The 18,561-nt window shown below is 33.5% G+C and overlaps 1 protein-coding gene across 1 annotated transcript in view; it reads left to right on the plus strand.

The window, feature by feature from the left end:
- The first annotated feature begins 2,564 nt into the window (after positions 1–2,564).
- Positions 2,565–18,561, plus strand: part of srgap3 (SLIT-ROBO Rho GTPase activating protein 3) — a 108,658-nt gene continuing 92,661 nt past the window's right edge. Inside the window, 1 exon segment of the mRNA XM_051112515.1 lies at positions 2,565–3,137. Coding sequence (XP_050968472.1) covers positions 3,071–3,137 — 67 coding nt within the window. The 5' untranslated portion in view covers positions 2,565–3,070.

Below are 18,561 nucleotides of genomic sequence, written 5' to 3' on the forward strand. Positions count from 1 at the left end.
CTGCAGGACCTGGAGGATTTTTCTGAAGAACAGTGCTCAGTTTAACTGTTCAGAGCAAAGAAGGGACTCATAAACAACCATCACAAAAAAAAAAAAAAACAGTCATAGGGTTCCCAAACTTTTGAAGAGGGTTACTTTCATAATTTCACCTATTTTTTTTGGTCTAATGGACTATATGTAAACATCTTTTATGTAAAATATCTGACTCAGGACAGTATCAAATAAAAAATAACATGCAGAATCACAGATTATGCAAGTGGTTCCCAAACTTTCACATGCAACTGTAAGTCACTTCTCAGGTGCTTGCCATTATTTGCCTTCGTTGATGCTTAAAAAAAAGTGACCAAATGTATGGTGGCATTGATTATGAATCCTTCATAGATCAATAATTAAGTCCACCTGAAGGCTGGATAATGATATCATAAAAATTCTGTTTTCACATCAGAAATGTAATCCTCTCACTCCTCTGTTTGCATATCCCATTATAAATTCCTATGGTAAGCTTGTGAAAGTGTCTTGTATATTAAACACCGCTCAAGACGCTCGTGTTGGTTGGCTACAGAAACGCTAAACTTTTTTTGCTTGCATGCAATTGATCAGTGACAATATTAATTGTATGGTAGTGACATGCACAAGCCACGTCTATAAATATAGCACAAAGTATGCAGCAGAAGTAGATACTATGCTATTTCTGAAAGAAATGACAACACAGAAGGTCAGATATAGGCCGTGTATTTTAGTGTGAATGTATAGGAAAGCACGGATGGCAATTTAGCTATTGATTTTGTCATTGGATTCTAATCTCACGTCTTCTAGTGTTTTGCAGTGTCACTCAGACCACGACCCATTTCACTAAGAGCTTTTCTCCTGCACTGCAAGATTGCAGATAAAATGACATGATGACAGAGCTATGATGTGGGACTCTGCAACCGCAGGTTTAAACACCTCGCTGACAGGAACTGTCAGTCTCAGTTCTCAGAACATCAAATCTTTGAACATCTCTGACATCTGCTGAATGAACACAGCTCGTGTCACATGCTCATTGAGTTTGGACATCTTAAATTCATCCTGAGCACTCAAGGTTTTAGATTGGATGCTAAATTAATACTTCCAAACACATTTTAACACATCCTGCCATATTATGCAAATCAAACTAATTATGATACACCCACAGTATTAAAAAAAACTTCAGTGTGAATCGAACATCTGTGCTGTCTCTTATTTCCTTTAAAACAAGATTGCATGCAACCATCTGATATTCATGCTTTGTTTTAAACCTCACATTGCCCTTATGAACTGGGGATTTGAAATGAATAGAGTGTAATGTGGTTTAACAATTAGTGTGCCTACTTTCCCAGTTTTACAGGTAACTACCACCCTTTTAACCATGTTCCTGACTTAACTGACAAATGCAATGCTATGCAGTGGTAGTGACTGACTAGTATCTCTTCCTTTCATCCACTTTCTAGCTACTTCAAGGTGTTTATCTATGCGTTATGACACGCATTTAACCCTGATGTTATATAAAGCCCTTATTTTTGTGTTTGATGCATCTCTTTATGATTTATTTTGATTGGTCAGTTGCAGCATTCAAATGACAGAAAGACATTTCTAAATGACCATCGTCTAGCACCTGTTTCCTGTGGTTGTGGTCATGTTAAGTCTCTCTGTGCCCTCTACAAGATATAAGTTAATAGTCATATGTGACCCTGGACCACAAAACCAGTCGTAAGTAGAATGGGTATATTTGTAGCAATAGCCAAAAATACATTGTATGTACCAAAAAGATCAAACTTCATTTTTAATTAGTAATATGCATTGCTAAGAACTTCATTTGGACAACTTTAAAGACACTTTTCTTAATATTTAGATTTTTTGCACCCTCAGATTTAAAATTTTTATATAGTTGAAGTATTGTCCTATTTTAACAAACCATACATCAATGGAAAGCTTATTTAGATCAGATTTAAAAAAATTGACCCTGGTTTTGGTTTTGTGGTCCTGGGTCACATATCTGTATTGCCAGTCAAATTTATTTTTTTCTTACTGACTATAAACAGGATAAAATACAATTTGCTTGTCAAAAGAGTTTAGCATTCCTCACATAGTCAAATAATTTAACATTCTCAGTAATGTTCATGTTTTTTTTTTTTTAATGTACAGTCTGCTGATAGTTATTGCAAATTAATCCTCCTTCAGGGTTATACAAGATCACTTTGTTCACCCTGACATGGTTTATTTTGCAATAATGATATTTGTGGCAGTGATGCATGTATTGCCTGGTAATTGTGTCAAGTGTTGATCTGGATCCTCGCAGCCTATTGTGTGTATAACTTCATATTTTAGTTAATAGCTGTGAGAAATAGGACAAAAACAAACACATTGATACCTCTGAGGAAAATGATACCTTGAGCTAAACACATTGGCTTTAAAGAATGGAAGTGTAAAAGAAACGCCCTGTGTGAGAGAGTGTGTGTTTGTGTGTGTGTGCCCTGGGAGGGGTGCATATGGAACTGATTGGATTGGTTGAGGGAGTGAATTCGACAATAGGAGGAGTCTCATACGACGCTCGGGCGCTATTCTGTTCTTTGCTTTGCCGCTGAGATTCTAATGCAACGGAGCCCAGTCAAGCTCAGATTATGCCATCTCAACTCTTCCTTCCAGAGCGTGCGGACCTGAGGAGCACATAAAACGGCATGGGCACAGACGCAACGCCGCATCGTGCATACCGAAACCTCTTCTTGTAGACAGGAATTGTATTTTCTTCAGTCACTTCAGATGGCAGATCTTCAGCAAGGAGGAGCAGCCTCTCCCCGAGCCCAGCAGCTCTTCTGAACGCGAGGGATCGGATCTGAAAAAGCGCAGGTGTGCCCGGGGTGCTTCCAGCTGCCCTTGTGCTTCTTCCCGAAGGGGAAAGTATCAGGATTACCAGCAGATGCACATTGAAGGACACTCCTGATAGATACTGGTGAGGAAGAAAGGAGGGAAAAAAGCTGCAAACTGTAAGAGTCGGGAGCTTGCGCGCAAGGCTCAACATATCACTGGATTCTACATTTATACCTCAAGAAAAATGTCATCTCAGACGAAGATTAAGAAGGACAAGGAGATCATTGCGGAGTATGAAACGCAAGTGAAAGGTATGTATGCTTGCCTTTTAATGAGGAGTTTGGATGAACATCATTTCACTTGGCCTGTAGCGAGATACTTGATGTTCATATTGATCCGATTTGTAACCTGCTTTTCTGAATAAATAAAGATATTTGGCGCAACATCAAAGCGTTTTAACGTTTATTTATTAAAATTAGTAGCTATTCTGTGTCTGTAGCACTCATCCATGTTTTTAATTTAACTAGTAGCCTATCTATTTATTAAACCAGTACTTATAAGATGCTAGCAGCCACACTCTCGGTTAATCATTAGTACTTTTTCATTACATACTAGTAGCTACTATACATCACTATCCCAACAGTGACATGTAACTAATCTATTATCACTGGTAACACGTTTTCATCTTTGGTTCTGACATCATCTATTACTGTATGTTTTTCCAATTGTTTTGTTGTCAATAGTGCAAGTGTTCTTTTAGTGTTAGTGTATTGGATATTTCTTAATGTTTATTAGCTACGCCAATTAACTTTACTAGTTGTAAATTCCATTTGTTTCTAGTAGTATTTTACTATGAAGTAGCCAGTCTGACTAGAGATAACTTGTGAGAAATGAAATGTTACTAGTACCAACTGGCGTAGATCCTAGTGTCTCATAAACAGGACAGCAATGAAGTCCATGATTTGGCATTTGTGCATCAATACCTGATTGCGTCCCATTCTGGTTTCTTGCTGCCAGTTTTTTTACCCCAGTGGTTGATTTTGTGTTTGTTTGGCTGAAGTTGCATTGTGCAATAGTTGGGCGGGATGTCCTTGCTGCTTTGTAGCCATCTGTCCCTTCCTCATGTCAAAATGTTCCTAACAATAACAACATTAGTAACTTTGATTCCATTGACACATTGTGTCGTGCGGCCAAAGGAATGGTTTGATATATTCAAACGTGTTTTATTGCAGTGACTCATGCACTGTTGCACATAAATTCCGGCTATTAATCCTCTGCACATTAAGTGTTTGTGCACACGTTGTGTTTTGGAGGAAAACGAGAAGCTCGGTTGAGGGTTTTTGTTGCTGGGTAGAATGGTTTATTGTAGTGTCACGCTCTCTGCACAGATGGGTGGAACTTGAAGGCGATCAGAAAGCTTGGTTAATTCTTCTCCTTTGTTTACAGTTTACTAGAGCTTTTTGGCAGGTCTTGTATTGAGTTGAAATAAACGAAGATCTAAATTTAGTCACTCTATTGGTCAAGTGAAGATGTTTAGAGGGTGATCTGTTGTTGAGAACAAGATGCACAGATGTTATATATTGTTCCCCTCTGGTTACGAGATACTTTCCCCCTCAGTGGACTTGAATGACAGTTGGTGTTTGACTGAATATGTCCATTCACAAAGCATTGTAACAGCTCTGCTGTCTGTAGTGTCTATTTGTTGTTTGTCAGACTAAGCTTGTCAATGTTTGGGAACTAACTAGGTTCGGTCTGAAAGGGCGTAGCAGAAGCAGTTCATTGATTGGCCACTTGACAATGATGGTGAAGGTTCAAAGCACTCTGCCCATTGAAATGAAAGATAAACCAAAGAGAATAGTCATTAATTATTAATGGTTAATAGTACAAACACTTTACCAGTTGCTTATGCAGCCGAGCGGGGTTTGATAATTTCCCCCAGTTTGCTTTATTAATATTCAGCATTTAAAACTAGCCAGCCTGGATTGCAAGGATTAAGTGTAATGTGATGCACGCTGAATCTGCGGTGGGATTTACAAAGTCTGTTCCTCTACTCGAGGAACCCTTCACACTAAACGTCTCTGATGTGATTCTCGCTTGAGTAGCTTTTGTTAAAAGAGAGTCTTGCCCCTTAGTGTTTGAGAAGGCCACATGGCTCTCAAGCATAGAGGGGCCCGACCCATACTTTGGATTTACATAACTGTTGTGGTCTATAATGCTGCCACTCTCTTCTTGAACAAATGCCATTGACATTAAAATGTGGACCAGCCCTTCCCCCGTCTGAAATGAAATGGTTCCGAAGAATTTTGAAAATGCCAGAATATGTATGAATCCAGATGGAATTGCTAACAATGATGATAATAATAATTATTAAACAATATAGTTTGTGACCCTGGACCACAAAACCAGTCTTAAGTTGCACCAGTCTTAAACCAGTCTTAAAATGATCTATTTTTCTTTTGTGCCAAAAATCATTAGGATATGAAGTAAAGATCATGTTCCATAAAGACATTTTGTAAATTTCCTACCGTAAATATATCAAAATGTAATTTTTGATTAGTAATATGGATTGCTAATATATTTGGATATTTGGATTTTTTTTACACCCTCAGATTCCAGATTTTCAAATAGTTGTGTCTCGGCTAAATATTGTCCTATCCTAACAAACCATACATCAATGTAATGCTTATTAATTAAAAAAACACTGACCCTTATGACTAGTTTTGTTGTCCAGGGTCACATTTAATACATTTTACAAATACATATAAAGTTTTATTTTATAGATAATTGATATTTTATTATGAAGTATTCTTCAGTATCAGTATCTTCAGAGAGAAATATCTTGTTCCTGGTATTGGTTTAGTACTGCTTAGTTTTGGTAACACATTTGGTTATGTGATCTTTAAATTCAGAAGGTCACAGACCATAGTCAGTCTTTGTCAAGTCCTGATCTGGTGGTTACACGAGGGAGATGTAGTCTGGAATAATAATGAGCTTTATCTTCAATCATTAGCCTTTTGAGCAGCAAGCTACGAATGACACAGAGTGGCTTGTTAATGCCAGATGGACTCCCATGACATAGACTCGTGTTGGGGCTCTGTTAGCTAGTTGCGACCCTTTGATTTCCTGTAACCGCTGCAATTTACCATAGCAGATTGAGTGGATAAAAAACAACAGCAGTATAATCTTGATGTGTTCCAATCAGTAAAGCGTTTTGTGCCAATTGGACCAAACTATAAATTTCCATATATCCACTTTCCATATATCTGCTAATAAAACTAAATGTGAAACAATAGTGACATATTCAGATGGTGCCATTTGTCAGCTCTTGAGCCATTAACACAAACTGCCCTACTGTCTGGCACCTCTCTGTTGATGTAAACCCAAGAGAGCGCTAGAGAAGTAAAACATGTTAAATGGAGATTCAGAGACATGAGCTGGCGAAGGGCCGCATATATAATCATCACAGAACATTTCACCTACATAATGTACGAAAAGGAGGTTGAGAACAGCTAAGCAACTTTTCAAAATATTGTGAATAATTAAAGTCACAATGAATTATGCAAGAATGAAGATTGAAAAGATGAAGGGTGAATTAAAATTGAGCAGAAAAAGAGAATGAGTAAAAAAGAAAGCATAGTTTAAACTTTGTGGGTGAATCTTTTGAAAGATCACTACATTGCTCAAGTCTTCAGTGTCACATGATAATTGAGCACCAAATCAGCATATTAGAATGATTGCATATTAGTAATGGCTGCTGGAAATTCAGCTTTGCAATCACAGGAATAAATTGCATTTTAAAATATATATTAAAAATAGTTGTTTTAAATTGTATAATATTCTATTTTTGAATTTTATTAATCCAGATTAGTGAATAAGACAGAATTATTTTAACATAATTTTTTTTTGCAACTAACCTTTTACGAGAGACCCAGGGGGTGCAAATACTAATGAAACACTTTAGTGTTCTTTCATGATGTCATATTGCTAATGATATTCAGTCCAATTATAGTTCTCATCAAAGCATACTACACAGTCAAATCACCATGTGAATAACAGAACAGTAATCACCAAATCATCCTGATAACTTCCGTCTCTAGTGTACGAATCCAGCCAGGTAGCAATATCTCACACTGTGACAGGAGTGATTTAAATCTGCATTTCATTACGAGCTTCCTGAAACGGCCCTAAAGAGACCCAGCCATTGCAAACCAATCACTGCGCAAAAAAAACAGCATAATATGCATGCTGGTAAAATCCACCGTTAAGATGATAAACAATCTTTACAAGCAGCTGAGAGTAAATTAGCATAAACCCACCCACTCCCTGCTCATGCATGTTTTCCACGTGGAACCTTGCTTAATTAAACAGAAGCATTGCGCCCCTGACATATGCACATGCAAATTGCATAATTAATGTTTTGAAATTCGCAGGAGCCTTTCAAGCTGTCAAGACAAGTAGAGAAGAGGGTCAAATGCAGATATGCTAAATGTGCTATTTACATGCATTCGACAATCAAATTATCCAGACTCACTCATCCAGACCAAAGATCACACTATAGTATTATAAATAGTTTTCATATTAATGAATATGTTGACAAGGCTTTTTAAAGGAATGATTTACAGAAAATTACATTTCTTCTCCCATCATTTTATGTTGTTGTTCCAACTCTTTTTCACTGAAGAAAGAAAATCATACAAAGAGATGACAGGACAGAATGTCCTAGCTGATCTTGGAAAGTGGATGGTGATTTGTACTTCTAAGCTCCAAAATGGACAAAAAGCAGTGAAAAAGCATCAGGAAAATAGTCAATAGGAGTCACACACTATAATCCAAGTCTTCTGGAGCCGTATGAGAGCTTTCTGTGTGGAATGTATTTGGTGAAAATCTTTCATCCTAAAATCACATTTGTGTTTGCAGACATTGGTTCCTTGAAATGCTTCAAGCCAGATTCAGCATCTGCGACTTCAAATGCTATTGGTGCTCATGTGTCTCTTGACCACAAATAACCAATTTGCACAAGCTACTTTTGAAAGCTAACAGTCCCTGGTTGCTGTCTATTTTGATGTACGGAAAAAGAGCAGCTTGGACATTTTGCTAAAAACTTTTGTACTACATAAGAAAATCATACTGATTTGGAATGACATTTTGACTATTTTGCTCCTTTAAATTCTCTAAAACGATTTACTTTGGGTGATTTATGAGCCAGAGATTAGTAATGAGTGTTTGAAAATGTGGTAACACTCCACAATAAGGTTCTATTAGTTAATGTTAGGTAATGTATTAACTAATATGAACAAACAATGAACAATTGTCACAACACGTGAGATGAAAGGCGCAACACGAAGATGAAATCTAATGAAAAGACTTTAATATAATCCACACAGGTAAATACACAAAAGGAAGGCAGGAACACACATACTCATTGATGAGACCAGAACCAAAGGATAGAACTCAAACAACTTATAAAGGGTGGCTAATGATACACAGACAGGTGATGTTGATTAACTAATGACACAACGAGGACAGGAACAGGAACAACCATATATGGGCACGTGGTCCAGGGGTGTGACAACAATATGTTATTACAGTATTTATTAATCATTGTTAATGTTTGTTAAAGGGGTCCTATTATGCTTTTTAACTTTTTAAATTTTAGTCAGTGTATAATATGGAAGCCCGTTTCTGCTACAAACTCATAAACTTTTTTTTTCAAAATTGTGAAATATAAAGTCAGAATTGTGAGTTATAAATTTAGAATTGCGAGATATAAAGTCGGAACTGTGGTATATAAACTCAGAATTTAGAGAAATAAAGTTTTTTCTCGCAATTGCAAGTTTATATCTCGCAATTATGACTTTATAACTTGCAATTTTGAGTTTATATCTCACAATCTCACAAAAAAAAGTCTGAATTGTAAGATAAGTCGCAATAACCTTTTTTTGTTATTATTATTATTATTTTTTTTAGTTCAGTGGTGGAAGCGGGCTTCGATAGTATATTGTTTATGTTTGGGCATAAAAAAGATCTACAAAGTTACAGATGTCAAAGTCTACTCCAAACGGAGATATTTTGTTTTTAAAAAATCCCTTACTACAACAAAAGGCTCCTTTTGACTGCATTCATATTAAAAATATTAGACTGCTTTTAGCCTTATGCTGGAGCTGGTTTCAGAAACTGTGTGTGTAAATAATTAAATGAATTAGCACAATAATATATGTATCGGTGATCTCGCAGGCTGACGGTAGGACCCAACACTACTGTAGCATCAACTATACCTTAATATATCCTTAACTATAACGGAACAGATGGAACTTGCGGGTTTGGAAAGGGGCGTGGCAGTACTGAAACACTGTCTAAGCTGTTCTCCAATCACAATGCAGTGGGACAGCTAACCAATCACAACACATTTCATTTTTCGGAAGGTGGGCCTTCATCAAACCTGGAACTAATTGAGTAATTTGTGCAAGCTGGAGAGAAAGGTGTTGTAATAATATTCTTAGTTTATGTTAATAAACTAAGCAAACTAGTTAACTAATGTTAACTAATGAACCTTATTGTAAAGTGTGACGGAGAATGTTGTAAGAATTGTAAATATTTTATATTTACTAAATTGCAGATTTCTTATTTTTAACATTTTGATGCAACCATACTTATTGTTAGTACTTGTTATTACCCTTGAGATCATTGACTAATAAAAAAAAAAAATTTAAACCTTGTTTGATAGTCTAGCAAGACACAAAACTATGTTATGGAATTGCATTATGTAAGAAAAAATTATATTCTGAAATGTGATCTAGCTAGTTTCTTGTGCATGCGGAAAAGTCTTTGCAACGAGTTCAGCCAGTTTTTTTGTTTAATGTTTAGTTTTAGTTTTTTCTCAGTCTTCTTTTTGTTCTAGTCATTCAAAAGAGTTCAGTTTGAAAGCAAATGGGGTATGTACTTAAAAAAGAAAAACAGGTTTAACTTGATGAAACAGGTTCAACTTTACCTAAGTTGCTCGCTTGTTACCCTCTTCACTAGGAAAACAAAATGAAAGATTTGTCCGCCAACTGTCCAATGTTTTATTTCCTCAGGTGTTACATTCTTTCTGGAGTTGAAAATGCATGTCGTTGAATTGCTACTTGACAGTTTGCTTTTAATGAAGCCAAAGATTGATTGAAAGATTGCTTTAAGGGGTTGAATGTTTCGGAAATACAAGAAAAGCTTTAGATAAACTAGTAGACCTAGTCTTGTTGTTGTAACACAACTGGGAAACATATGTGCTGGAGTGTCTTTTTTCTTTCCCTTTTGTTTTAAATTCTTTTCATCATATGTGGCTTGTAAATTGGTCTACCTGCTCCAAAGCTTAGTTGTAGACCCCATTTGACCATACATCACACAGCAGGAATGTAAATGACAGGTTAATGTGGTCCAGGCCGAGTGGCCAGCAGTGATTCATGGTCCTACCACACACAAACACACTCACAGACGAACACACCGCTCAATAGTTTGTGCAGGGCTGCTTAGTGCCGCACAGTTATGTGATTCATAGAATGCCCTTCCCCATTCACTCTCAATGCAAGCAGACAGTGACTATTGCCATAGCAACTAATATTCAATCAAAGCCTTGTGCAAGGATGCGCACTGGACAAAAACAACACTAACCCATAATCAGTTTTTTTTTTTAACCTAATTTAGTTTCATATTATAGTCTGATCTATAATCATTTTTAAAGAATTACTATTACCTACAATTACATTATTTAATATGACAATATTTCTTATTGTTTTTCAAGTGATATTGTTTATATTTAATAATAATAAATAAAAATTGAAACTGAGATTTATACATAAGCTTTCCACTGATGTATGGTTTGTTAAAATAGGACAATATTTGGTCGAGATGCAACTATGCAACTAAAATCTTGAATCTGAGGGTGCAAAAAAAATAAAATGAGAAAATCACCTTTAAAGTTGTCCAAGTGAAGTTCTTAGCAATGCACTAATCAAAAATTAAGTGTTGATATATTTACGGTAGGAAATGTACAAAATATCTTCATAAAATAATGATCACTACTTAATATCCTAATGATTGTTGGCATAAAAGAAATATCAATAATTTTGACCCATGCAATGTATTTTTGGCTATTGCTACAAATATACTCATGCTACTAAGACTGGTTTTGTGGTCCAGGGTCACAAATAATAAAATAATAATATATTTTTTTAAGTTAGGCTACCTGACAGAAGTATATTCTTTTACACTTTAATTGTATTCTTATTGTATGGGGTAGTTGACATAAAATACTTCTGTAAGTTGACAAGACCTGCAGTGTGTCAAGCTATACTCCAAAAATTCATTTTTCTTTTATAATTATTATTCATCACAGCTTTTATGACCTTTGAATTGAGGAACTTGTGATATTTGTACTTCAGAATTCATTCGTCACGCTGCAGAGCCAATTAAAATGACTTAGCGAAGACAAAAAAGTGATTAAAATGTTGAAAAGAGAAATGGTGACAATTTTGAGAACCTAATGTATACATTTTGCAAATTATAAACCAAACATCTTGATATAGTCACATTACACTCATTTTTTATAAAGAAATTGCCTGAAATGCTTGATTTCTGATTAGCTGGTTGGTTATTAATAAGTAGTTTTACGACCCAGCGGATGAGCGCCTGGGTTAAGGGCTCCAGAAGGACCAGGGGTCTGTGCACCTTACCTCCGTCCAAGCTGTTCAGCTGCCACACAGCTTTATTTGCATTTAAATAGAGAGGCTCCAAGTGGAGAAATAGCTGGAGCTGTAGAATTAGACTTTTTAGTCTTTCCCCTCACGCAGAGGAGCGAGGGATGGGGAGGGTGGGTGAGGACTGTTTCCTGCTTGTCCTCTCTCCTTTTCAGTCTTGTCATAATCAGAGTGTCGGTACGGGGAGTGTGTTATGTAATGGGTCAGAGTTTGGCAGTGAGGGTCTGCCAGCTTCCCATTGCCTCTTTCTGAAGCGAGGCAGGACAGTCCAAATGCCTCCTGTTACACCCCAAGACAGGACGTTATTAGTAGAGGTTTTATTTTGCATATGTCTCGGTCACTACATTAGAAATTCTGTCATTAATTACTCACCCTCGTGTCGTTCCAAACCCGTAAGACCTTCATTCATCTTTGGAAAACAAATTAAGATATTTTTAATGAAACCCAAGAGCTTTCTGAACTGAAAGAAAAGAAATTGTTGAATAAAGCCATTATTTTTGTTTTCTTTGCACACAAAAGGTGCTTTCGTAGCTTGGACTATTTTAACGATGTCCTTACCTTTCTGGGCTTTGAACGTGGTAATATCATTGCTGTCTATGCAGGGTCAGAAAGCTCTTGGATTCAATCAAAAATTTCTTAATTTGTGTTTCAAAGATGAAGAAAGGTCTTACAGGTTTGGAACAACCCTCATGGGCTATGTAATTAATTATAGTATTTTCATTTTTGGGTGAACTGTCCCTTTAAGACTTTGGACTATTGACATATAGTCTATTGTGTATTTTTTTTTTAACTTATACTGTTTTTGAACAGTTAGATTTTTAATGTTTTTTAAAGAAGTCTCTTCTGCTCACCAAGTCTGTTTATTTAATCCTGTTTATTTATACTTTAAAATGTAATTTATTCCTGTGATTAAAGCTAAATTTTCAGCATCATTACTCCAGTCTTCAGTGTCACATGATCCTTCAGAAATCATTCTAATACGCTAATTTGCTGTTCAAGAAACTTCAACAAATTTGTCATTATTATCAATATTTAAAACAGCCGAGTATTTTTTTTCAGCATTCTTTGGTGAATAGAAATATCCAAAGATCAGCATTATCTGAAATTAAAAACTTTTGTAACATTATACACTATACCATATATATACATATATATATATTATAAAAGAAAGAAATTATAGAAATGAATACTTTTATTTAGGAAGGATGCTTTAAATTGATCAAAAGTGATGGTAAAGACAAAATGTTTATATTTCAGATAAATGCTGTTTATCTGAACTTTCTATTCACCAAAGAAACCTGAAAAAATTCTACTAAGCTGTTTTCAACACTATAATAATAATAATAATGATAATATTAGAATGATTTCTGAAGGATCGTATGACTGGAGTAATGATGCTAAAAATTCAGCTTTGAAATCACAGGAATAAATTACATTTTAAAATATATTAAAATAGAAAACAGTTATTTTAAATAGTAAAAATATTTCAAAGTTTTTCAGTTTTTGCTATACTCTAATAAATGCAGTCTTGGAAGCAGAAGAGACTTTAAAAAACATTCAAAATATAACTGTTCAAAAACTTTTGACTGGTAGTGTATAAAGTGGAAAACCAAGGTTTGCTTTTGTTTTTGTACCTTTCAGGGTTTGTCTAAAATAATTAATAGGCTCCTACAATAATAGATGTAGTATGTAGGGAAAAATTGTTCAAAACTGCAGCTCAACTAACTGCACAGCAATGTGTTTTCACAGCCAGGCTGAAGAACACTGAAGAAAATAAAGGACGTTTATGTAAACTTTGCTATCAAAAGTACTCATTTTAAAAACACAACTTAGAAAACAGTGAGCAATTACGCAATTCTGGTTGTGGAAATTTAGTTCGCTTGCTAGTGCCAAAACATCTTAGTATCTCTCAGAGATTTGCACATTGTGTTAACCTCGTAAACACTCCAACTCTAAAAAGTTGCATCAAACAATCCAAATTGAAAACTGCAAATTTTCAGACACTTCTTGCCATTTTTGTTTTGAGCATGCATCAGATGGTTATGAACAGACTGTGGGTGGTTTGTGGGTGTGCTGTCTGAGTCTGAGTCTGCCGTGACCATATTCAGGCCTTCTTTTCATAATTGCATTGATAAAGCTGACAAGAAACTCAAATAAAAGCTTTTTTACCCATTTGCTTCCTTCAGTTCTCCTTTAAATCACTGCTTGTGGTAATATGTGTTGGTCATGTGATCTGAGCTTTGTTTTTAGGACTTGAATTTGGTTTCTCTTTCTGTCATTTTCCATGAGTTTCCTTCACTGTGATCTGAGTCAGGGGGAGAGCAGGTGGTTTGTGTTTTTGGCAGGGGTCCTTGGCGCCAGGCAGTGTTTTAAAACCTCAGCAATGGCTGGGGCTCAGAATCTCATTTATATCGCTCTGTTCGGTGGAAAGAAATGGTTTCAAACGATCATTGATAAGCTTTATACAGCCTGAAGGTAGACATAATGGAATTGGGATGCTAATTGTATAAATTGTTTTAGTTTACAAATGACTTGATAGGACTGAATAAATAAGCATCAGTTGTGTCATTTGAGTTTGCATAGAGTAGCAAGGTTTGTGGGGTTTTTTCTTGTTATGGTTGCTGGTTGCTGTGTTTTAACACCTTTAGGCTTTGGTTTATGCTTTGTTGCTTTTCCTATGTCAAAAAAAGGTTTTGTAATGGCAGGCTGAACTTGTTTCGGAGTGCTTACTATCACTTTTCAGACACGTACTGACTCTATTGACACTATTGACTTACTGCAGGCTGGATGATCTTCAGAAAGAAGAACGCCAAATGCAGGCATGGTTTGTCTTCTTCAAGGCCGTCTATAGCTTCCAGCTGAAATCAGTTTAACAGAAGACTAAATCGTTACAGCCAGATGACCTTGAAGAAAGTTCTCGGAGCAAAGCTTATCTAGATCCTGAAAGTGTTTTTTATATTGTACAAAAATTGATTAGATTTATTATTATTTTAATATTTTTAAAGTAATTGTAAAAAATGTATGTATGTTTGTTTAAATATTTAATATATAATAGTTAATTTAATGTAATTTTATATTTTTATATGTATGTTTTGTTTTATTATATCTTTTATTTTATTTTATATTTTGTTCCATTTCATTTTTTATTTTATTATTAGATTATTTTTTCAATTTTATTTTTTATTTGTCTTTTTTATTTAATTTAATTTTTTTTTATTTTATATTTTATATTTTTTGTTTTATGTTTTATTTTATATTTTGTTCTTTCATTTTATTTTATATTGTTTTATTTCATTTTATTTTAGATTTTATTTTTCATTTAATTAATTTTTTTATTTAATTAAATTTAATTTTATATTTATAAATTAAATTTTATATATTTTTTTATTTTATTTTATTTTATTTTATTTTATTTTTTATTTTATTTTATTTTATTTTGAAAACCTCTGTTTAAACCATTTACTGACTCCATTTACTGACTTTCCTACCAAAGACAAAGAGGCATATTTTCCTCATGTATATGTATATCATGTATTTTTTTCTCACCGCCTTTAGTTTTCCATGACATGGTTATTTGGTTATTAAAATAATAATAATAATAATAATAATAATAATAATAATTTAAAATAATTTAAATACATAAAATAGTATATATTTTTTGCCATTTAAAACTGAAAAATACAAACGATAAAAAAAACAACAAAATTACTAAAACATCAACTGAAATTCAAATGAAAATGGAAAATCCACAAATAAAAAAATATTAAAAAATTAAAATAAAATTAAAATAAAATTAAAAATTACAACTATAATAGGATCTCAGTGATACTAAAATAACACACTGCTCTGAGTAACATTAACAAATAGGAATGTGTTGAATTGAACTGTATTGACACGTGTGAGTAATTCAGTATTTACAGCCTACTGTTTTAATGTGCAAAAGCAATGAAAATGGATGATAACATTAAAATATGGCCAGAATGTTAATGGGTAAAACTAATAAAACTAATTTCATCAAATGTACACGTTAGTGGATAATTAATAAATTAATATTTGACAGTTCATGAAACAACAGGAAAAACATTATTTATTTCATTGTGTTTAATGTTGAAGGAACAGTTCACTGAAAAATTCACCCCATGTACTAATTTCCATTAGTGTTCGGGGGAGTATAATAGAGTCATATGGGATTAAAAAAAAAAAGAGGATATTTAGCGGAATGTCCATGCTGTGTTTTTGCTGAAGAGAACTGCAATTCATACTGTCAACCCCAAAAATGTCCCATAGAAGTGCCATATACTGTAAAAGTCTTATGACATTTATAAGACCTATATATAAATCTTGTGATGAATGGTGATCAGGCCATGTGCATTATTATTTGGAGCTCATAATGACAACTGAAGCAGTTGAAAAAAAAAAGGCTGATGCCTGGCGTGAGTGTTGTTGATACTCATTTTAATTACAGCTTTCCGCTTTCTCCTCAGCTGCATTATTGACTGGACTGCTTTAGTTTTTAAATGTGTCTATTGACAAACATGGCAGCACATTTTAGTTTAAGTTAAAGTTCACTGCTGAATTTTTTTTTTGTCAAGCTCATTATGTAAGGCAATTTGTGAATCGACCTCTTTGTTCCTCTGTGCAGGACTGTTGATAATATAAAGGCAGGCTGATGCAGCTAGGAAGCTATTTTTACATTGCAGCTTTCTGGAATCTCTGAGGTAGTCTGCATTCTGAAGAACATATTAATCGTGAATCCTGAATCATTCCATTGTGGTGAAATTGCCCCACTGAAATTACCCCGCTAGACTGCAGCATATGTCATGCTACATATGCATTCTGTCCTAGTCTAGACCTTACTGTAGTGAATGATGTAAAAAAGTGTATCAGATGGGTTTGCTTCAGGTCCTAGATTTTTTTCACTGTACAAAAGTAAGCAAAAATGCTAGTGAATTTGCATTTAATTTAGTTTGGGTCACATCTTCTTTTTCCTTAGCTAGTTTTTCTTATGATTCAAGGTTGAGGACATGTTATGAGGGCAACCAGTTTATGCTGGCTTTAGCATTATTTGATTTTTATATGTATTATTTTTAGATTTATTATTATTTTAATATTTTAAAAGCAATTATAAAATATATATATGTTTTATTTGGATATTTTTAATTTAATTAGTATTTTTATTTTAGATTTTATTATTTATTTTATTTTAGATTTTGTTCTATTTTATTTTATTTTGTGTTATGTTTTATTTAATTTAATGTTATACTTTATTTTTCATTTTATTTTTTCTTTTATTATATATTTTTATATTTTATTTATTTTTTTGTTCTATTATGTATTTTATTTTATTTTATATTTTGTTCTATTTCATTTCATGTTATTTTATTTCCTGTTTTATTTAATTCTATTTTATTTTATTTTTAATTTAATTATATTTTAATTTTTAATTTAATTTAATTTTAGATTTAATTTTATACTTTATTTTATATTTTCTGTTTTATTATATATTTTATTTTATATTTTGTTCTATTTCATTTTATTTTATTTCATTTTATTTTATTTTATTTTTATTTTTCATTTAATTTAATTGCATTTTTTATTTTAATTAAATTAAATTAAATTGTATATTTTTATTTAATTTTTATTTAGTTTTATTTTTATTTAATTTAATTTTATATTTTATTTTATTTTATTATTATTTTTTATTTTATGCCTGCTACCCACAAACCATTCACTCACTCTGTTACCAAAGGCAAAGAGGCATTTCTGGTTATTAATAAAACTCATATTTTCCTCATGTATATGTATATATGTGTATCATGTATTTTTTTTCTCACTGCTTTAAGTTTTCAATGCCATGGTTATTTGGTTATTAAAAAAAACCTAACTAATAAAATCTAAAGAAAAACTAAAATATATATATATATATATATATATATGGTTTTTTTTGCCATTTTAAACTTAAAAAAAAACTATATAATAATATATTTAAAAAATAAAATAAAATAATAAAAACACAACAAAATTACTAAAAAATCAACTGAAATTTAAATGAAAATGGAAAATCCACAAATAAAAAAATATTTAAAAATTAAAGTAAATAAAAAACTACAATTATAATAGGATCTTGATGATACTAAAATAACTTTTCTGAATAACATTATTATTATTACACTTTTCATTTGTTGAATTGAACTGTATTGACACATGTGAGTAATTCAGTATTTACAGCTTGTCTTGTTTTACTGTTGTAATGCTATAAAATCATTTATTAGAGGAAACGCCATATACATGGTTAATAAAGTTTAACTGAATAATAAAATTCTCAATTTTGTTGCACAATAGCCAGCATAAAAGGATCCGGATTTGTGTGGACGGCCAGTGTTCATGTTTTTTGTCTTTACCCAGATGCTCTTAACCAGCAGCTGACATAATTGCAAATGAGCACTGCAATTTTGACATTTTTGGGAAGAAAGGCTAAAAATTGGTTCCACACAAGAGGCAGCCAGAACAAAAGAGGTCAGATGACTGTCTTGTCATGTTTCCTTGTGTAAATGTGCACGTGTCAACATCTCGGCTGCGTCCTCCATCTCTCCTCAGACCTTTTTCTGGGAGAATACCCCATGCGTTGCCTTAGAGACAGTGTACAGTCATTTTTCTCTGTGAGTGGGACTGGCATGGAGACAGCTGTGATTGAAGGCCCAGCTCTAAAAGGGACATGTCTCGAGTTCTCTAAAGAAGGAAGATCATATAACATGGACACAGGATGCTGATGGTAATACTTCAGCTAGGGAGGAGAAATCAATGCGTTAAATAGATGGGAAGCTCGTGTGTTTGTGTGTGTGTGCGTCCTGTTTCTGTGTGTGTTCATGTATTTAGTGTGTGTTTTGGATTTGTCTGCTTGGATGGAAGGACAGAATTATATTATCCTCTTCCTGGACAGTGATATTGCTGCAGTATTGTCTCATGGACCCAGTTTCAGTTAATTGATGTCCCAGGCTCTCTGCAT

The sequence above is a fragment of the Labeo rohita genome, chromosome 6, assembly GCF_022985175.1.
Source record: "Labeo rohita strain BAU-BD-2019 chromosome 6, IGBB_LRoh.1.0, whole genome shotgun sequence".
Classification (NCBI taxonomy): domain Eukaryota; kingdom Metazoa; phylum Chordata; class Actinopteri; order Cypriniformes; family Cyprinidae; genus Labeo; species Labeo rohita.